Source organism: Numida meleagris, chromosome 6 (genome assembly GCF_002078875.1).
Source record: "Numida meleagris isolate 19003 breed g44 Domestic line chromosome 6, NumMel1.0, whole genome shotgun sequence".
Taxonomy (NCBI): domain Eukaryota; kingdom Metazoa; phylum Chordata; class Aves; order Galliformes; family Numididae; genus Numida; species Numida meleagris.
In genome coordinates, this window is record NC_034414.1 from 10,245,469 (window position 1) to 10,267,452 (window position 21,984).

The window sequence follows — 21,984 nt, forward strand, 5'->3', positions numbered from 1 at the left end:
TGCAGTATTATGGAGATTGTCTTAGGTAGTTTATTCCTTTGCAGCACTGTTCTCTAATTTTCGAGCTATGACCTAGCCTTTGTAGCAAGGGTTAGTGGCGTTTTTTTCCTTAGATAACAATGAGCTTTATTCAAGCTTAGAAAATTAGCCTTGAAAATACTCAGTCAGTGCAGATTCCTTCTGGAGAGTGCATTTAAAAGTTTAAATCCAAAATTGATTTGGAAGTGCTGTAATCTAAAATAACCCTGATGTTAGCATTGTTGTCTGCTGCTCCTGCTAGCCCCGGTGTTCCAGTACAGTGCATTGGCACACAGTTCCCTGATGCTGTGAAATTGAGTCTCGTCTGGAGGTACAGGCTTTTCTAAAAAGGATTGCAAAGCACTTCAAACTCCTTATTTCATTAGTTTGGTGAAGGAGTTCATTTCAGCAGTTGGGAATCTCATGGTGAGGTGGAGGACAGCTAAGCCAACTGAGCAAGACTCCCACCAAAACAGAGCGGAGGACAGGCTGCTCAGCCAGCTTCTAGGAATTTAGAGCCGAAAGTCGGTGGTTTGGGATTTCTCTTTAGTTTGAGGTTTGAGGCAAATCATGAGTAGACATGTGCCCTGTTTGGGCTTCATGAAGAACCCTTCAGGAAGCCCTTAGTTCTGCACACTGGACTAGGCCATGTGATTTTTTTCATTGTCTTAAACCACGTGTAACCACCAGCATCTTCATGTATGTTGGTGAGAGTTAAATGGAGCATAGATAACTGCGCTGAGGAGCAGTCTTCCACTTTAAGAGAATCAGTTGCTGCACAGAGTGGTGGTAATGATCTAGGGGAGCAGGACGCATGGAGAAAAAGAGTAAAGTGTGAGCGCTATCCAAGGTGCAGGCAGCAGGTCATAAATTCTTGTAGTGGTGGTGGTCTGAAATGCAAGGAATAGGATTAGAGAGCTACTGCAGGTTAATGAAAATGACTCCCTTAGGATCAGCTTGAATTCAACTCAGCGGTCAGCCATAAGAGGAGGAATGTCTTGTGCAATTCCAACTTCTCATCCGTATTCTGAATGCTGCGATGCCGGGCTCCTGAATGCTTAATAGAGTAGAATATGCTCTGTTACGCTATATTTCATATGACTTCTAAGATGCTTTAGTGCAAACTAAATGTCACGCTGGCTTGCCCCAAACCCTTCGAGCTCACTTTACTCTGGAATATATGGTGAATTGCAGCAGGGTTTTCCAAGCCTTTCTGAGGCATTTCACAGAAAGAAACAAAAGAAAAAAAAAATGTTGTTCAGTCTTTTCCCCTTACTTGGGTCTTTTCTGTTGTTCAGGGTAATAGTGCTCAGCTCCTGTCTATGCATCACCTCAAAGTATACAACAGCTAAAGCCAATAAACCACTTTTAATTCTTATCAGCGTAATTTCTTGTAAAGAAGGGTGACATTAATGGCAGCTGTGGATTGCGAGCTCTGACTCTGTTGGTTGTGAACAAAAAAAATTGGTTGGAGACATATGGGGACTGGCCAACTTCAGCTATACAAATGCTTAATGAACAGCACTGTGCTGCGATCTGCATACTTTTCCCTGCAAATGAAAGGAGAAATGGCTAAGTAGCAGAGTTTCTGTGTCTTAATTGTAGTAGTAAAATGGGGTAAAGTAAAAGCTGTCGGTGGGAGCAAGCTGTGGCTCAGTAAGGCTTAATCTAGACCTCAGTAACGAGGAGAACTGCAGCACTGTAAGTATTTAGCCTCTGCTTCTGCTGTCTTCTCTGTCTTCGTGGTGTTAGGAGAAGATGGACAGGAGTCACGGCTGGGCAGAACGCTCCCTTGTCCCTATTCTGGCTGTGCTGGAGAGGGAAGTGGGGGACAAGTCGGGGTGCTGTCCCTCTTGAGCCCTGCCATGAGTGCGCAGGGAGTTTGGGGAGGACAGAGTGCAACCTTTAGGACCCGGTGCTAGGACTGTCGGGGTAAATTCAGGCCCCTGAAGATTGGCTGGACGTTGCTGTGTCGGCTGCAGGTGTCATCCAGATAAATCCAGCACAATCTGAGCAGGTCTGAACGGCGTTTGGCACCCGTTCTGGACTTACACAGCAGGAAAAGCATACTGCTTCGAAGTACTGGGGGGAGGAAGGATGTTCTCTGCTACTTGGTTTTTCTCCGCTGCTATCATGAGGAAAAAATTCCAGTCTGCCTTATTTTTTAAGACAGCAAACTGATTATATATTGTAAAAGATCAGTGTTTTCATGGGTGAGTAGTAATTACTGAGTAATGGCTTAAAACATTTCCTGAAGGAACATAAAGCTGTTTTTAAAAGTCAAGAGTACATTAAAAGGATTACCATGTAGATTTGATTTTTAGATAACACTAAAATGGATCCCAAATGGACTTATGAAAAGGGATGCTATCTCTTTAATGGAAAGTGCATGGTCTGACAGCTCAGCATGCAAATGGTCCTGGAAAAGGCTGTGTGTTGTATTTTCTCCTTTCAACAAGAAGAGAAGGAAATAGCTTTCCTTCCTGCCCTGCTCCTTTCAACTTTTAATAGCAGACGGGTCGGTCTGCTGTCACTAGGAAAGGGAGAGGAGCCCAGGTTTCCAGGATAACTGCATCTTTCTGAGTCATTAGGGAGGTGTACTTCATGGCTTCCCGAAGGTCAGCAGCAATTGTCTCCCTGACTTGGACTGCATTAAGTGCAGGGACCCTCTCTGTGTTCCTTATAGCTGAATCTTTCCTCAACTCCTGGAAGTGAAGAAAATATGTAAATAAGTGTTTAGTCCTGCTGCATTTATAGCGGTAAAGGTGCAGCTGTGCTAACCTTGTGCAGGGTGTATAAGCATCGGCGTTTGGCTTTGTGGTGAGTTTGGATGGGAAGCCAATGCTTTCATATAGAATAACTTGCAATCACCACAGCGTTTGCTAGTTCAGAGTTGCCAGCACAACTTTCTAGTGATTGATGGTGTAAAATATGCTTTTGGCCCGAGTAGGGCTTCTTCTAGAAACATTTAGAGGAGTATATTCATATTTCATTAAATACGGAGCACCAGGATTCCAAATTCTTTTGTGGTATTGCAGAAATGATTATAGGCTCCAAGAGTCTTGAGAAATTTCTCTAAGCCTGCGAAAGCTTTAGATTGGATGGTCGTCATTGCCTGCATTAAGGGCTGTGACAGATTGCTTCATCAGTGTACACAGAACAGAACATCAAATGGCCATTTGGCAGTGGGCACTGAAATTCTATTAAGGTTGCCGAAAGCTTAGGTTGACATTGTATATGTCTGCAAAGAGGCAGAAGAAAAGATGATGATGATTGTGCAATGATATAGTTCTATTCGCCTTAAAATATTCACAGCTACAGTGTACTGAATCTGTCAGGGTGATGTTAATGTCTCCCTGCTAAGCCTGAGCTCTGCTACATGGCACATCTTTGCGTATCTACTGGAACCTCGATAGCAATACGTTTATACAGTGCGTTTTACCCAGAAGGTCACAACTGTGGAGTATTACACGTGTGCTTGGAAATAATTGAGTTTTTGCGTCTCAGAAACTCTGTGGGATTTTAACTTGATAGAATGTTTTTCTGATTGGTTTGTTTTATCTTTTGGAAATGGGCAGGGAAGGGGACACCAAACTCTGTATTTAACACTCGTACATAGACGATTGCTAAATGAGCTGAAGAGCAAGGGATGGGTTCTTACCTTTGTGATCATTTGGCTCAAAGACTTATCTTCTGCTGGTTTGCTTTGACACCTGAACTCCTTGAAGAGAAATGCTGGGAGCTCAGTGTCTTCTCAGTGCAAAGCAATGGAGTAGTGAGGAGTATGGCAAGAGTTCCAGGCTCACGTCCCAAGTGAACATCATCTGCGATGCGACTGTTCCGCTGGGCAGGTGGTTTGGGGGTACTCTCTCCATTGCCAGACTTCATTCTACTACAGAAACTGAACGAGGGAGCTGGCTATCTGAAATCAGGACCTTTGCTAGATTGTAGAGTGCTAAATGGTGAAGGTTTAAGGTACAAGAAATCTGCATGTTCTCTTTTTTTTTACCGTTCCCAGGGCTTCAAACAGTAAAATAGATTTTACTGAAACAATACATGCGTTAAGAATAAGCTTTGGGCATATGCCAGTTATGAAAAATTAAAGCTCAAACAGGTGTATTTTGTGAGCACAGGGAAAATGTTGCTTACAGGAATGATTTATAGAAACTTTTGCAACGGCGGTTACTAAGGTTTGCATTCAGCCTGCTGCCGTGTGTTCCCTTACAGCGACAGGTTATCCTCAGGTAACAGCAACTCTGCAAGGAAGAGACTTAAACCAAGCACAGGAAGTCTCAGAACTTTGGGGGAAAATGAAAATTTAGATCCTAACCCTGAACCTCACGTCCTCTAATCTGGGACCTGATTTGGTACAGATTCCAGTGATGTGAATGGCTATTTGGGATATCACAGCCTATCTGAGCAAAGGACTTGAAAACAGGGTCTCTCCATATGGGGTTGGAGCTGGAGGCAAGCCCTCGAGGAAAGCTGCCATGGGAAATGAAAGCCTGCAGCGTGCTTCGCCCAGGCTCATTCAGAACTAGAGAGCCCCAAAGTTGCGATGCTGCTGGGAGGAGGGTTATAGCTTAGTTAAAACAAAAGTACTGATCAAAATGTTGCTTCTCCTATTAAGCACGCTCTCAAACTATTTTTTCTTTTTTTTTGCCTTGCTTGGGGAATTTATTCGGTAATGACACAGAAGAAAGAATACCACAAATGAATTGCTAAAGCCGCTGTAGAAATCACCTACTATATATTGCACCATGAAACTGGAAATGAAAAAAGATTGTGGTTACTCATTGAATAATTTTGATGAATGGTCGAAGGCTCATTCGTGAGCAGTTAGTTGCAAGTACTCGGTGTTCCAAAGGTAACGTTTTAATTGGATATACTGATGACATGATGAGCTTCACCTTGCTGGCCATCCTTCTTTGGCGAAGGCACTCGGGACAGCGTGCTTGGCTCAGGGGAAGTGCATGGCTTGCCTTCTTTCACGGGACATAATATTCATAGAAGGTGAGTAATACAACACTGGGAACACAAAGGGAGCTTCTTTTTAAGGGAATGAAAATTCACTGCATCTTTTTGGCAGCGGCTGTCTGCATTTACTTAAATGGGTGATGCAGGGCTCTAAAGCTTTTAAATGATACCAGATCCTCTGATAAAAGACACAAGACTGCAGCTTATTTATTGCGATGAGACAGGAGTTAATAAGATTACTCCCACTCTTCAGTTACTTTTTCATCTTTTGCAGCCGAATGCTGTTTTTTTTGTTAGTAGGCAAAAGGAGGTCAGCTCATTTACAGCGCATTGCACTAGAAATAAACATTTTCCCCTCAAGTGGAGCTCTGAAACCGAGGCTCAAGTGCCCAGCTCCTGAAACACCGGTCTTGGAACCAGAATTGCTCTTAGCGCTGGCATGCTGCATCCCTGTAAGAATCACTTCTGTAAATTACAATAAAAATTAACTGAAAAAAAGCTAAGTTAAAAAAAAAGGAAAAAAATAAGTTTGTAATAGAGGTCTTTGGCAGAGGAATTGTTCGGCAATGTGGTAGCTGTGCCCGAAAGGCGCTGCTTGAGCAGGAGGTGGTGGTGGAGCAGACAGGTAATTCCAACGCTGCGCTGTGCGCGGTGCTGTGCGGGTGTATAGGGAGCACTGCTCCTCGGGGGCTCTCAGAAGCACTTCTGGGAGTGGATTTTTGTGTTTGTTAGTTCTTTGCTTTGTTTTTGAGCAAGCTTTTATGGGAGAGGTAGCCGAGGAAACTTTAAACAGCAAACAAACAAACAATCAAAAAACCAAACCAGAACAAAAGAGAGAAAACTTGCCGAGGGAAAGAGTTAAAGCCATCTGCCCGAAAGCATTGTGTAAAACCTACACACAGTGTTGGGGAAATAAGCCAATTATGTGTGCTTCACAGGAGGTGGGGGACTGACCTTTGTGTATAATTAGTTCTTTTATTTAAAGCAAAGATTTGGAATGGAATAACTAATTAGCTGTCATAAATGGCAAATGGAGGACTCGGCTGACTCCTGGGGGAGCTGGAGGAGGTCCTCCCGCAGCCCACTCCTGGGCGCTGCTCACCGGGTGCTCCTTTCTCCATCCCATCCCACAGAGGTGGTGGTGGTGCTTCCCGCAGTCCCTCTGTGCCAGAGGGGGCTGAGAAAAGTCCTGCTGCCGTCACCTGCTCCGGACTTGCCTGCAGAAAGAGCAGCGAGGCTGCAAAGAAAGCCTCCAGGCACGTATCGTTAGCCGGCAGTCCCACATTGCTCTTCCAGACCAATTAACCTTTAGAGCTGCATTAAAGAAATCAGGTGGTGAGCTTCCACGCGTTCAGAGGGACCAGTCGCTCTCATGCAGACCAGGGCACTGCGGAGATGTGCGCCTTAGGACCACTGCAGATAACTGTTATTTAGAAGGTCCACCATCTGTAAAAAAGTTGCGGGGCTGTCTTGGAAACGAGGCTTTATGAGCAGCGCCCTTAGAGGAGCTGCAGCTGATTGCCATGCTGAATAGAAATGTCAGTAAAACAGGCTAGGAAAACTTGGAAGTGTGCTTAGTGGACACTCGTCTTACAAAGCCAGCGGAATCATTTTGCAGGAAAACCCCAGCTGAGGAGATACGGGCTGATTACAGCTGGTTCGCCCGCCTGTGAACGGAGGTGAAGTTTAGATTACTCACTGCAATAACAGCCTCTTTAGACACAGCCATAAATTTCAGTATGTCCAGAGGTGGCGTCTATAATTTTTTAATGTGCATTGGAGCTCTGAGCACTCAGAACAGGTTTTGTTTTGTATTAACCAGCAGCAAGTCTATTAAGTTGTAAAGGGCAAAGAAGGGAGCGTAGGCAGCCAAGAATAGAAAGGCTTCACCCACCGCTCCGAAGGAGAGATAGCGATGGGTGGTGAGTACCATAGGAGCGCAACTGGATGGTCCTCTTGGAATGTAGTGACCGGTCAGCACTCCCCGTCATCATGTATGTCAGTGGGGGAGTGCCCAGCTGTTCGTTTCCCTAGCTCTGCAGTGCTGCTCTTTGCCTTCCCCGTGCGCGTGGCTGGGGTGAGCCCTTCCTCCCGGTTAGGGCAACGTGTTACCCCACCGAACAGGGGATCTGGGTGGTTTTTGGTGGAAAAAGTCTGCGCGGAGGAACAAAGCAACGTTGTGGTTTTGCAGTGGGGAAATTTCCAGAAGGGAAGAGCAGCTCTGCAGGTGGCTTCTGCCTGCAAAGCCTGGCTTGTTCAGGGTTTGCTGGAAGGAGGCGGGTGGAGGAGACCAGGGTTCGGCGCTGGCCGTGCCTTCTCCACGCACCTCCAACTGCGAAAGGGGTTAAGCTTCTGAGATGCTGCTCTCTTGTTGCTTGGAAATGACATGGCAAGCGTGCGAGCAGCCCATGCTGATGGAGTTTGGCAGTTTTTGAAATTTTGTTTCACGCCTTGCCTGCTGTGTCAGCTCACCAGCTAATTGCAGCAGCCGCTCGGCCCGGTGTGTGTGCTCCGCGGCGCTGGGCCGGCGGAGGGAACCTCACAGACCAGGATGTAATTTCAAAACACTGAACCTGACCAGCAGAGGCTGACCTTGCTCGTTATTATCTGAGTGGGAATAGCAGCTTTGAACATCATATGATCTCTGAAATGGTACCTTTTTTCATTAGAAAGCCCCCTGCTGAACGCTGACCAAATACACTGCTTTTTTCCTTGCTTAAGGTACTGTTTAAAAATATATATATCTGTTCCTTTGCTAGTTATTAGAAGAAAATCAAAGTGGTACATTCCCCTTCTTGGCGGAAGCCTCTCCTAAGACAATGGAGTGCTTGGAGGAGCAGGGAACCGAAATGGCAGACAGGCAGTAGGGCTCAATGGCTCCACTTATCCAGAACCCGCATTTTGAAACCCCCGTATGTTGCGTCCTGGGTTGCATGTGTGCTGGTCAAATACAGGTTTAAGTTTTCACTTCCTTATTGCGTATTTGCCACTGACATCAGAAATTTGCTGGTGTTGACTTTGCCGGTGCCGCAGCGACGAGCAGGAGGGCTCTTTAAGTCTGGAGAGTTCTCCAATGTTACTTGACCCGTCTCCGTGCTGCTGAGACCACTCTGATAACAACCGGATCGATGCCTCGCTGTTGGCGTGGAGGTGTCTTAAGTGCTATTGTCGTCTGCTCGCAGCTCTGACAAAGCAATTATTACTGTACGAGCCGTGGGTTTTACATGGGCTGCGCATTAGCCACCACCACCGGGTCACCCTGGCTTTTAAGGAAAGCAGCAAATGTCACTTACTGCAGTGGCACTGACTTGTTCTACTCGGGCCAAGGGACTGTTAATAATTCCATTATCAAGCTGTTACTTTCTGGGATATCCAGCTTGCTACAGGAGCTGGCCTAACTTCGGGTAAGAGCGTACAACCAGTGATGCTGTCACCCCAGCCACAACGTCCCCTCTCATCTGCTTTGTGTTGGTTAAACCTGTGTCTCCAGTGGGGATTACAAAGGAGGAGAACCAGCGGCATGCCCCAGCTTTGCACCCACACCTCACCTTTCCCCACAGCTACATCCAGCCAGGAGTTGGACAGGGTGGGGAGGGGGATGGCGCGCGCTTGGTCCTTCTGATCTGGCATGGGCAATTAATGATGCAAGGGCACTGCTAATGAGGGAAAAACAAATGCTGGAATTGCAGCGGGTTTGTTCTGCTTTAAAGTGGTGATTAATAAATTAAAAAAAAAAAAGTCCAGTGCTTTGTGTCAGTCCTACCCTTGGCTAAAAACCTGCGTTCCTGCAGGTGTCACATTCCTACCTGTCCTGTGACAGCAAATGAAATTCCTCTGACCACCACTTTCTTGCAGCACGAGCTCCTTGCAGTGGGAGCAGCGGCAGAATTTGCTCACGGATTGCCCTGCTGCTCCCAGCGCTGCCCCGAGTGCGGGAAACCCGCTCAAGCTGTCTGAACGCCTTGTAACCCCGCTGTCTGGTTGTGCTGCAGGTGTGCCGATGTTATCCGTACAACCCAAGGGGAAGCAGAAGGGCTGTGCTGGCTGCAACCGGAAGATCAAGGACCGGTACCTGCTGAAGGCCCTGGATAAGTACTGGCATGAAGACTGCCTGAAGTGTGCCTGCTGCGACTGTCGTCTTGGAGAGGTTGGATCAACCCTTTACACGAAAGCAAATCTCATCCTTTGCCGCAGAGATTACCTGAGGTAAATAGACGAATGTAGCGTGGGCTCTTCCCAAGCGCCTCAGTTCGCTGCCAGCTGTTTGCCTTTCTGGCCCCTACTGTGAAAATGTGTACGTGTGCATGATTGGCCCTGCCCCAAAGAGACTGGTGGTCCTTCCCTGTCTGAGCATGGCCTTTGGTTTGCACTTTGTGTATTGCATAATCAGGGAAGTATCATCCTATTTTTAGGTTGTTAGGAGGAGGGCATGACTTAAGTCTACTGTTTTACCCCAACAAAAGTAGGAAGTGCTTTCAGAGAAAGTAAAGAGGAGAATATCTATCTATGTTATGCTCCTGCACAATGACCAACATGCTATGATTCTGTGATCTGACCAGGCTTTTACCTTTTCCTTTTCCCTTCTGCTTTCAGTGCTGGCTTTTACATAGACTTCTGGTGCTTGTACTCAGTAAGGCTCCTCCCATGGGGCTTTTGTCTCTTTGCTAAGTAAACAGAGCAAAACACTCCAAAATTACAGATCAACTTCAGAAATTTTTTTTTTCATGAGGAGGTCTGCAGAGACCAAGTCTAACTCTGAGTTGGAGCTACCCTGTCAGTATGTGCCTGCAATATGTAACAACAGAGCATCTTGTTGCCTTGTCTGTATGGCTTTTTTTCACAAAATACTTCCGATAAACACAAATGAATTTTAATAAGGCAGCAGCCCTAATGCAAACAGTCTTATGAGGGTCACACTGCAAAACACACCAAGTTTTACTTCGTTTTTCATCTGGAAGAGTGTACTTGATCTCCAGCTAATGTATTGTTTTTTTTTTCCTAAAGGGCTGATAACGTTTATTGTGCAAACTCAGTCAGCATAACACAAACCACCACGCTGGTTTCAGAAAAAGAGGTGCAATGCTGGCTAACCTTTTATGTGCAGAGGGTGGCTAGGTAGTCAGTGATCAGGTTCTTCACATATTCCTGAACAACTTTGATAAACATTTTCTCGGTAACACTTCTACAAGCGAGTTTCTCTCTCTAAAACAAGAAACTGAGCCAAATAGAAGATAGGCATCTAATAGCTGCCATATGGGAGCTGCCACCTTCCCTTTTTTTGAGGCAGCATACAAAAACATCCTCCTCTCACAAGGACTTTTGCTCACAGTTGGAATGTGTTCACAGGGACCCCCTAGGTCTTTCAGAAGAGCTTCTTCTAGGAATAGTTCTCCTTCCACAAAGTATAGGCTGCATTAGTTTCTGGAGTGTTTCTTTATAGATGGTTTTATTAAAACACGTATCTTGTTTGCACCCAGCCTGCCAAGCGATCCTGGTCTCTCCATCAGTCATCCTCCTCTTCATTATTTATCACTTTTCCAGACTTTGTCGTAAGTGCACTTGATAAACAATGTATTTTTTTAAATCTGACCTAAAAGATAGATACTCAGTGTTGCTCTACGTGTCGCAGAATACTACTAGAAATTCTTCAGCTGGGCGATGATTCCATTTACATTTGCTTTTCAAGACCCACAAGCCACTCTGTGTCTCATCCATTTAATGAGCACCATATTGATTTTGGTTTGCTCTAGTTTCATAACAAAAATAATATGTATCATCAAATCAGACGCATTAGAGTGCCAAAATAGAGCACTATCGATGCTGTTAAACTCAGAAGAACTTTTTTATCGCTGCAGTTGTGGGGCATCTCTTTCTTTCCTTGGTTTATCCTGAGAATACTACTTAGAAGTAGACAAATTTCATCTATGATCTTCTCTCTGGGCCATTAACGGCAAGACTTCTTGGGACATACCAGAATTCTGTACTCGAGGTAGGAAAGAAGCCAGGAGTGCAAACCTCAAGAAGCATCCCACGTCCTGCTTTAAGTATTTCTCCCCTACCTGAATGTAGTCTGTTAGAGAACTTTCGACCACTAGAAGTATTTTAATTTTGCTGTTGTTGCTGGGAGGTGCACTGTAATTGTCATAACCTAGGAAATTTGACCAAGAGTTGGGTAGGAAGGAAGAGCATCAGTTCTGCAACACAGTAATTGGCTTGCATTCGGTTGTTCGGCCAGCTTTACAGCTGTGATGGTTTGTGTTCTTGCTAATGAGCAAACTCAAGTCGATGCTCACTTTGGAGGTTTCTGCTGTGTCACCGGGTTCTGTCCTCCTGCTGCTGTGGGACACATTCAGCAACAAGGGTCAATGCCATACAATCCCATATTTAATGGAAGTATAAAACAATTTTTTACCTTAAAACATCTCCCGTTGCCTTCCACACATAGTATTTCTTTATCTCTCAATTTTAGTTATTAGTTCTATTAATAGAAGGAACTGCAGTTGCTGTCACCATCCTCTCTACTGTCAGTTCACTCCTGGTAATTTGAATTTTTCTTCTTGGAGAATTATCCACTTCCATCATATTTAATTCCTTCCCTTTAATAGTTTTAGAGGCTCTACCCACATCTTTTTCACCTCACTAAACAACTCACGATATTTGTTCTACTCGTCAAATTTTAGCAGAACTCACTGCTAAGAATAAGGTTTTGTACTTCACACTGCGCTCACACCAACATGCAAGCACTTTGGAGGATGGTCAAAGGAAATGACTTCCTCTACGTCCCTTTGAATAATAGTGGTGTCAGATATTATGCTGATACTTAGTACGCCGACCATCACTTGAAAAATTAAAGGTTGGACTGATTTGGAGCCCATAAATGTAAATATCTGCATCTTTCATATCTGAAGTCCAAAAGGAATGCTGTTGCGTAATGGCCAGGAGAACACTGGTGTTTCTTAGTCTTTTTATAGACCCCCAGCTAAGTGTGCAGTTGGGGCTCACAAGCTTTGCTGTGCACGCAATGTGATTTCCCCACCCTGTGCTGGGGCTTGGCCTACCCGCCTGCAGCAGGCCAGCTCCTGCCCATGCCATGACCCCTAGCGCCGGGCAGCACACCCCTCTCTTCAGCACAGGGGCACCAAGGTGTAGGCACTCCCATACAGGAATGCCTGGGCACAAGTCCGAGCAGCGAGGGCACGCAGGCTCCTGGAAGAAGCCTACCCGCTGTATTTCAAGAGTCGCTAGCAGACTGTGGCCTGATCATTTGTTTCAAAAGATAAACTGTCATCATTGCTTGCGAAGGAACATTTGTTAACCTTCACATTTCATAAAACACTTTCTTGCTCATTTTTTAATCATGAAAGATGAAATTGGATCTCGAGTTGTTATCCTTGCGGTATCACCTCAGTCTCCAGCTGTGCCGAGATGTAGCTTTCGATACATTTCATCTGAGCAAATAGATTTACCATTTGTTTCATAATCACGGTTCCAGCATTCCTACCTCTAATTATTTCTGATAAGCAAATGCCGTCGAGGAGGATGCTCTGGGACATGGCGTCACATGCAGCTCAGGGGCTCCACGCAGCTCCGGGTGCTGCTCCCGGTGCAATTCAACGCTCCCCAGCTCCACTTCACCAGCACGGCGGGTGGGGAGGTGTCAGTGCGGCGTGGTGAACGCGTGCTGTCTGCCCAGAGCCCACAGTGCTGCTGAACTGAAGTGCTGCTCTTGCATCACAACAGGGAGCGACTTGCATGCTACATAGGGCACCCTCACTTCTGCGCTTGGTGTCTGTACAGATTAAGGAGGATTAATTAGGCTCAAAATACAATGTGTCTTGGCAGCATTGCTCTGCTTTATGATGTTAAAGCACAGATTTTTTTTTTCTCCATGGTAGCTGGTCCGGGAGTTTCTCACATCCCATGCTTTTCAGGATAAACAAGCAATGCTTGGTTTGTTTGCTTGATGTTTTGTTTTGTTTTTTTCCTTCCCTCCACAACCTCCCAGGGAGGTTTATGGGGAATATTACTTCCTGGCTGTGGAATTCTGACATGCCTCTTGGGCTTTCAAATTTGCAGTTTGCTGACTGCTGCTTTTATACTCCCCTACAAGGACACTGTACCCCAGGTGTTCAGCAGTGGCAGGGGCAGCCAAGATGGGTTTTAGGATCAGTGGCATCAGTTCTACCACAGGAAGGTGGACAGGGGAGGAAGATGAGGATGCTAGCAGTCCCAGCTCCACTGTTAAATTTGTTATGAGAATACAGAGGAAGAGACAAAAGGAGTAAAAATAAGTGAACATCCATATGCGTTCTTCAGCTGGAAACTTATGCCCTTGAGCAACCTTGAAGTTTATGCCCAGTGATCTCAGAGCTAGTGTGGTCACACAGCCAGAGGGCTGTGATACTGAGTGGTTCATGTCCTCCCGTTACGCTGCCCATGAATGACAAACCCTTGGGCATGCAAGATGGAAGTTCCTTGGGGCTGAACTTGAAGGCATCACAGGAGGACAGCTTGACCAGTTTCATTAGTATCAAAGTGCATCTCCTCTGCCCCCTCTGACATGACCTCTTGCTGTGGCACTGACAGCGATGTCCTGGAGAGGAGTGTGCCCCAGCCTGTGTGTGTGTACCCTGCTGAGGTGCCCACTGTGAGGGCTTTCATTGAGTGTTACACAAATTCTGATTACAGGGAAGCTGGGAACCTCGGGTTTGATGTTGCTTTTAACGTTCATCATTTTATCTTTTCAAGTGATGTTCAGGCTTCCCTGCAATTATTGGCGTGTTCAGTACTCTGGTCAAATCAGGCTTGTGGCTCGGCATATTTTCAATATCCCCAGACAGGAAAAATATTAATTGCAAGCTGGCAATGGCTACTTGTTGGTCTGTTTCAAATTGTAAGGGGGAAAGTCCTCTTTTTCAAGCACTGAGTTTTGGGTCAGCCTTTTTCCTAAGTAACAGTGATAGGATGAGAGGTCAAGATAGGTCAAGTTGCACCAGGGGAGGTCCAGGCTGGACTTAAGGAAAAATTTATTCTCCAGAAGAGTGATGAGGCACTGGCACAGGCTGCCCAGGGAGGTGGTGCAGTCACCGTCCCTGGAGGTGTTCAAGAACCGTGGAGATGTGGCCCTGAGGGACGTGAGTAGTGGGCATGGCGGGTCTGGGTTGGCAGTTGGACTTGGTGATCTTAGTGGTCTTTTCCAACCTTAATGATTCCGTGATTCTATGATACTTACATGTAAAAATGTAGGTACTTCTTTGTAGATAAGTGTTTAGACCTTTTTAAACTCATAATTGTTAGCTTTTTTGTTGACAAAGCCTATTGTTTTTGGGGAATTCTCGGTCTCAACTCAGCAGTTTAATTTTGAACTTGCGTTGCTTAAAATAGAAATTAAAAAAAATGGAAACTCCCCACCCATCCATTGTGCACCATTCATTATTTACATTTGTCAGTTCTCATTCCTCTTTTTTTTGTTTCCTTTAGTGAAGTCAGCAGCTCCAACGTTTTCACTCTGTACCGAGGGAAGATGTTCTCCCTCTTTCTTGATGCTCAGCTACTAAGTGGAATCATAGAATAGAATCATAGAATCACCAAGGTTGGAAAAGACCTACAAGATCATCCAGTCCAACCGTCCACCTACCACCAATAACCCCACTAAACCACGTCCCTCAGACTAAACCATGTCTCTCAAGGTAGCAGCCACTAGGCCAGAGGGAGGATAAGGAGCGGGGACTCCCTCCTTGTAGCACAGATTGCTGTTTCTGGAGCTGACAGAAATAGATAATGGAATTATCAGTTCAACCTACTGGCACAATTTGGCTTGAGAAGGAAGAAAATCTGTAAAAAGGTGCCAAACTTAAAGTCATCTTATGAGAAGTTTCTTCCCATTTTCCTGCAATATGGACTCCTTGCCATTCTGTTCTCCCCCGCCAACCTCCGGGGTGCCAATGACTTTAGTACGCTTGGAATCAAGTTCGGGCGTATTCACGGAGCTGGTGAAGTCTGGCCCTTTGTGCAGAAGGCTACTCTTGAACCCAAACAAGACTTTACCTAAAAAGCACCCTTCAACCGTTGCACGCTGCTTCCAACAGCGCTTCCCTCGTTTCCCATTAATTCATTTGCATTCACTGCTGCTCCTGTATGCCAATTAGCTTTAATTTTTACTATGCACACTGACATCAGCGGCCAATGGGAACAGTGCGTAGCGAGGTTTTTAGTGTGCCTATAAACTACAGAAAATTGTCCTTGGACAAACTCCTGCTTTTAGACTGGCTGACAACAATAGACGTGGTTAAGTTCAGGCTAAGAGCCATTAAACATAATTACTACCACAGGGTAAAAGTTTAATTGTGTTAAATTTTAAATCTGCATAGTCTGTGCTTATTTACAAGCTGGCTAGGTCTTCTTGTTACATAAGGGGGAATAAATCTGTGCTTTAAAATCGTTGCCTTTTAACTTCAAAAAGGGAGATTTAGAAAAAAAAAAAAAGGTGTTTTTAGAAGCAGCAAAACAGCTCCAGAGCAAAACCTTTCTGTGTTTCCAGCTTCTTTTAAGCCATTGGCACCAAGCTGGTAAGTAGATGCTGAGCATCTCCTGATAGATTTTTCTGAAGCGCTTGAACTTTGTGCGCACGAGTGTGTGAGAGAGCATCGCGTCTGTTGTGAAGGTGTCTGGGGGACAGGCTGCAGATCACTTTGTTCGTGTGGGGTTATTTGGAATTACCCACAGATGGGGCTCGTGGTGGAGGGTTTTTGTCCGCTCCCTCCTCCAGCAACGGTAAGCTTTCCCCACCTCGGGTTTCAGCCCCAGTTGCTGCTGGGTGAGGAGGGGTCAGAGGTGGCAGGTGGCAAAAAAAAAAAAAACAGGCAAAAGTCCGTGTTCATTTTGCTTTTCTTCGAGCAGATTAAAAAAAAAAAAAAAAAAAAAAAAGTTCATTTCTTGCTTATTGAGCTATAAACCACAGCATATTTTTAGAAGCGTGCTGAATACGCAGGGCTCTAAATGGCTCTCTGGGAAGCAGATTAAAATTAGGGAGTGCTGGAGTAAGTGCGAAATGCTCCCCGGTTGGGAAGGGCAGGGGCGGAGGGCTGCGAGACTTGCTAGAAGAGGAGACGATGAGCACGCGGGCCGGCTGTGCACCGCGGCTGGGTAGACATGGGGAGGCGACACGGATTCAGCCGGACAGAACATAAGCTGTAGATCTTATGCAAACAGTCAGAGCTGTTTAACAATTGGTTCACCCCCAGCCCCCTGAAAGGAGACAGGTGAACACGATGCCAAATACATTTTTCATGTTTCTTAAGCTAACTGTTTAAATAGTTAAGTGAACATCTGTCCAAATTTCCCCATCATTTCCATTTAGAAAAGTCTCCTATTTGAAGGCTGAAGAAAAGCGCCTGCTTAACAATGCAAATGGTGCTGTCTGGGGCCCCTTTATTTTGTTTAATCTAGATTGAGCTCCACACAACTGTGATGCTAATGAATAATGGATATTTTACACTGGTGCGCGTAGCAGCGCCGGGCACAGAGCAAATCTAGGATTAACCTCCCAGTCTCCCCGCCTAATGGATTGGGCTCATTTTTTTTGAGTTTGCTGTGACTCGGGCGCTCTGAAAACGTACGCCTGGTTTTGTGACAGTGACAAAACCCCACAAAGCCGTCAGGTCTCGCTGTGCTGAAGGGAGGCACTCGTGCAGGGAAGGGGGCAGGGGGCTGCGCTGAGCCTGATTTGTGAGCGGCGCTGGATGGGGGCCGAGCACTGCAGGGTGCGGAGCCCGGTGCGTCTCAGCGCGGCGTTTCCCAGCCCGCTGCTGCAGCCCTGGCCCGCAGGAAGGAAGGGGCTGCCACAGTAGGTTGCGTGGCCTGTGCTTGGCAGGGCAGGGAAGCTGTTGGAACTGTAGAGCTGGGGTTTTCCCCTCTCCTTCAGTCCTCATGCGATGGAGTCTCAGGGGAAGAGTATGGAGTACTCCCACTGCAACTTTTCCATCCTGCACCACGGTATCATAGAATATCCCAAGTTGGAAGGGACCCATAAGGATTGTTGAGTCCAACTCCTGTGCCAGTAGCACAAATGCTTCCTTTTGGTTTGCATTGTTTAAGTTTCAGGGAAAACATGCTGCTGCTTCAAAGAACTTAAAAGCTAGAGGGGGACCGACTTTTTACACAGTCTGATAGTGATAGGACAAGAGGCTTTAAACTAAAAGAGGGAAGATTTAGGTTGGATTTTAGGTAGGAGTTCTTTACTCAGAGGGCGGTGAGGCACTGGCACAGCAGCCCAGAGAAGCCGTGGATGGCCCATCCCTGGAGGTGTTCAAGGCCAGGCTGGATGGGGCCCTGGGCAGCTGAGCTGGTGGTTGGCAACCCTGCCCATGGCAGGGGATTGGAAACAGATGATCTTTGAGGTTCCCTCTAACCTAAGCCATTCTGTGATTCAAGACTCTCTTGGCCTTTTTCCACCAGGTGGGATGAAGGGCCGCTGGTACCTGACAAATGAGGGCAGCCTTTTCTCTAGCTTGGGAGGAAGCTTGCTTTGGTTGCACGGCAGAGTGCGGATGGGAGTGATGCGGAGGTTTCTATAACACTGCTGAGTGTTGTAGTTCACAATTACTGGCCAGTAATAATTAATATTGATCAGCTTGGCAAATTGCATGTTTAGAAATTGGTTATAGATTTTCCTGGTCTGTGCGTTGTGGAATTGGCCAGAACCGATGGCTCGAAACGAGCCGGGAGCCCGCATCTGTCTGCGTGCAGCGGCGCGTGGCACACATGGGGCTAACGGGGTGCAGTGGCCAACCTGCCTCACTCTGAGGGCATTTGTCATCCCCAGAGCAAGGCGGCTGACCACGTGCACGCCGACCTGGTCTGTTGATTTGCGCCGTGGCTGGTCTGCGTGGCGGTGGTCTGCGGGTTGGCGGGGATGGCTCAGAGATGGGGCCGGGGGGAGGACGCTGCTGGCTTGGCTGAGTCCCCGGCGGGGGCTGTAACAGCAGCAGACATCTGGAGAGACAGATAGTGAGAGGCACGATGGAAACCGCAGAGCCTCCAGTGCTGAGGGGCTGTCCTCGAGGGCCGGGGAGCTAAAGTGGAACGGCAAAGCACGCTGGTCAGGGCTCGCTGTGGGGCTGAGCTGCTCCCGGGAGCGATGCACGGCCAGGGAGCAGGGCTCGCCCTCCTCCACAGGCTGCTGTACCTGTCACAAGGGAAAGTGTGCTCTCATGTTTTCAGTGGTGAGCGAGCAAGGTTCTTCCCCAGCGGCGCGGCGGGGCTGCCTGCTGGCTCGGCAGAGCCGCGGGGGCAAGGGGAGCATTTGACTGAAATTTTGTGAGCCCCAAAATTGTGCTGCGAGTGTTTAATGCTTTTCTCCATTAGCCAGCAAATTAGCCCTGGGCGTGCAATCCAAATGAAGTTTTCGTCTCGACGATGGCAGCCTGCTCACCAGGCAGCTTTAGCCCGAGCTCCCGCACACTGGTTGGTCAGCGAAATGGAGACCGCGACTTCTATTTATTGGTGCAATACAGTATTTGATACCGCTAATTACACTTAATTAGTCCTTCCACCATTTAATTAAAATGGCTTCTAATGATCGTGCTTCTTTGGCAGGCTCTTTGGTACCACCGGGAATTGCGCTGCCTGCAGTAAGCTGATCCCTGCCTTTGAGATGGTGATGAGGGCCAGAGATAATGTTTACCATTTGGACTGCTTCGCCTGTCAGCTCTGCAACCAGCGGTAAGGACGCGGTTTTTGCACGCACCGACCCCGGCTCCTTTACGGCCCTGCCCGCAGAGCACCGAGCCGGTGGGGCCGGCTGCTGCCCGTGCCCGGCTCCCGGCGCGGAGGCGGCGGGCGGCACTGACCCCTAGCGGCTCCGGGGCCGTTCCTGCCCGCGGCTCCCGTGCCGTGGTCCCTGCTGGCAGCGCTGCAGGGAGCCCCGAGGGTGAGGGTTTGTCACCAGGGCCCGCTTTACACTCGCTCCTCTCGTACAGAGGCAAAGCGCGGCCGAGGTTACATGTCCAGGGTGGGAGCTGTCTTCTTTTAGATGTCGTCCTGCGAGCTTTTATGGCTTATTCTTTAGAGATCCTGGCCCCAAGGGGCAGCGTGGAAGCGTTCCTGTAACAGCAGCACGGGAAGCTGCGGCGAGAACCATGAGTTTAGTTCAGCCTGGGGTCAGAGCTGCAGAGGCGGGTGCCCAAGCGCCTTTGGGATGGGGCACCCACCTCCTCCAGCTACAAAAGGGTTTGGGTGGCGAAGGCTCCTCTCCTTTAGTTCTCTTCCAGCTTCCTTAGGCCGTCCGTGTCTGTGTACAGAGCATTAAATGCATCCAGGCAAAATCTAATATTGATACAGAGCACGCTGTGTTTTAATTAGCCTCATTCTCCAAATCTGGGCTTGCAAGTACCAGGCGGCACGTCCTTCCCAATGCATCCAGAGCCCCTCTCCCAGGACACTGGGGTCCGGGGGACACCTGGCCATACCTGGCAGTGCCATGCACACCCCCGGCCCCTCCACACTCTGACCAGCTTTGGGGAGAGGCAGCCGGGGGGCTGGGGGCAAGGGTCACTTCTGCATTTTGGTTTGGAGGCATCTGTTAGGCTCAGGGTAACGATGAGCAGCAGAATGCTTTCGGCTGTGTCTGTTCTTAGAGGGAGCGAACTGCTGGTGGAGTATGCGGCTTTCAGGAGTGCGTGCGCAGTACAGCTCTCAGCTTAAAAGCTGTTAATTCAAAGTGAGATTGATTTTTAGCTTTTTAATGCAGAAAACATAGATGAACTTTAGAATTAGTAAAGCAGAGAGGGAGAGAGAGAGAAGAGTGGGCTCAGAGCCCCCTCCAGCCATGCAGTTGGGGCTGGGACCCAGCACTTGGGGCTGTGCTGGGCTCCTCACCGTCCTTGTCCCATTGGCACGGTGCACACAAAGCCTCCCCTGAACTGGGCTCGAAGGGTGCGATTTGTTATCTTAAGAAGAAAAGATGAGCTTCTAACTCTTCGGCAAGCAGGCAGGGTGAAAAAGCTATGGGCTGTCAATTTACACCTCTCCGATATTATATGTGGAACTTTTTTGACCTTAATGGTCAAATAAAATTGTTAAATATCACAAGCCTCTCTGTCAACTTCAGTACAAACAGAACAATTTACATGGTATATGGAGAGCGGTGCCCTTCGCTCAATGAAGATAAAGGTTAGGAGCCCAGCCATCAGGAAATTTCTATTTGTTGTTCAGCACTGTACACAAGGGGGTGAGGAAGGACTTAATAGCCAGTCCTTGCCTGGAAATGAGTGCAAATACCGCCTCGCCGGGGGGAGCTGGGAGGTGCGGTGCAGGCACAGACCCCACACAGGCTCTGTACCATCTCCTGGAGCTCCGTCTGCAGGGACGCCCAGCAGTCAGCTGCCTCAGCCCCAGCCTGCCCCGGCTGCCCTCTTCTCCAACCAGTGTGTCCTTTCCTTCCGTAATAAAATCACCCGGTGCCAAAACTCCTGCGCGTACCGAAACCGGTTAATGCTTTCTGTCTTCCAGGTTCTGTGTGGGAGACAAGTTTTTCCTGAAGAACAACATGATCTTGTGTCAGATGGACTATGAGGAAGGGCAGCTGAACGGGAGCTTCGAGTCCCAGGTTCAATAGCGATCCCTGCTTGGCTGGAGCACTGTGGATGGGCGCTCGGCCGCGCTTGCAGCCAGCCGTCTGTCAGCTTGCCTGCGATATTTTTTTAATTCTGGTCCAGAGAGGACTATATACATTGTAGTACTTTCCCCCCACCCCCAACACAAAGCAGTTACTATTTTAGATGTACAGTTGTGCCTGCTTAGCTGAGCACTGCATTGCCTGTATGTTTGTGAGTTTCTGGGGTCTGGGGGAGGGCTCTGTACAGTCTGTTTTCTGTATATAAACTGGAACATTTATTTTATGAAAAATGTAATGCAATTTTATTACTGGTGTGAATTAAAAATTATGAATGTTTCCTGGTCCTCTTAGCTGTGGTTTCTTCGTGTGGTGAATGGCCACGTTTCCTGGGCTTGATACGAACAGATTTTAAACATGTATAGAGACATCCCTGGGACCGGAGTAAATAAAGCAGAGGGGGCCCACACGTGAACGGGCTGCCCAGGGAGGTGGTGGAGGGAGGGGGTTCAAGAAACACGGAGCTGTGGTGCTTAAGGACGTGGGCATGGTGGGGGCGGGTTGGGGTTGGACTGGATGATCTTAGTGGTCTCTTCCAAACTTAATGATTCTCTGGTTCTATGATACTTATGTGTGAAAATGTAGGTACTTTTTGTAGATAAGTGTTTAGACCTTTCTCGACTCGTAATCGTTAGCTTTTTTTGTTGACAGAGGGACGATGTTGCACGGAGGAGCGTGGTCTAGAGTGGTCACAGGCATGGGTTGATGGTCGGACTGGATGATCTTAGTGGTCTTTCCAACCTTAATGATTTTATGTTTCACTGAAATATTTATTTTATTGACAGCGTAGTGCCCGAGCTTTAAGATCAAACTGAAGGAATCTCCACCTTGCTGGTCCCAAACTGCTCTAGGCCCGGGTTTCACTGGCCTGAGGTTAAGAACACTGAACATTTTTCCTTTGCTATAAAGCAAAAATATTTTTTTACGAGTAACCGATGATGGAAGGATAATGAAGAAACAGGTTGGGATGAGGGTGCGCTGCAGGATGGTGATAGATGTGGTTTGTTGTTTTTTTTCTTGATGTGCAGCAAAGTAAGGGGGTGAGCCAACCAACAACCAGGAGAGGGGAAAGAGGAGCAGAAGACAGTGCCAGAGAAAAGAATGGCTCATGAAGTGGTGACTGGGACAGGTGAGTTGAAACATCTCTAATAAGATCACGTCTCGGTGGCTTCTGTGGCACTGGCAGCATGGTGATGTGGTGTCAAGGAAGCAGGGGCTGGGGATGTCAGAGCAGGGAACAGAGCACCGTTGCCCATCCCTTCGTGCCCCAAAAGGTTCAGTTAAATCCTGGGTCGGCTCACACAAAATCCAGTGGA

At 47.5% G+C, this 21,984-nt stretch overlaps 1 protein-coding gene across 4 annotated transcripts in view; it reads left to right on the plus strand.

The window, feature by feature from the left end:
* Nucleotides 1-20,947, plus strand: part of LMO1 (LIM domain only 1) — a 48,158-nt gene extending 27,211 nt beyond the window's left edge. For 3 of the 4 annotated variants that reach the window (XM_021403318.1, XM_021403319.1, XM_021403316.1), the window contains exons 2-4: nt 8,988-9,201; nt 18,592-18,717; nt 20,506-20,947. In XM_021403318.1, the coding sequence (XP_021258993.1) occupies nt 8,996-9,201; nt 18,592-18,717; nt 20,506-20,611 (438 nt within the window). In that variant the 5' untranslated portion in view covers nt 8,988-8,995 and the 3' untranslated portion in view covers nt 20,612-20,947. Of the gene's footprint in view, nt 1-6,786; nt 6,918-8,987; nt 9,202-18,591; nt 18,718-20,505 lie in introns of those variants that run through there. The other variant, XM_021403317.1, reaches the window with a different exon arrangement.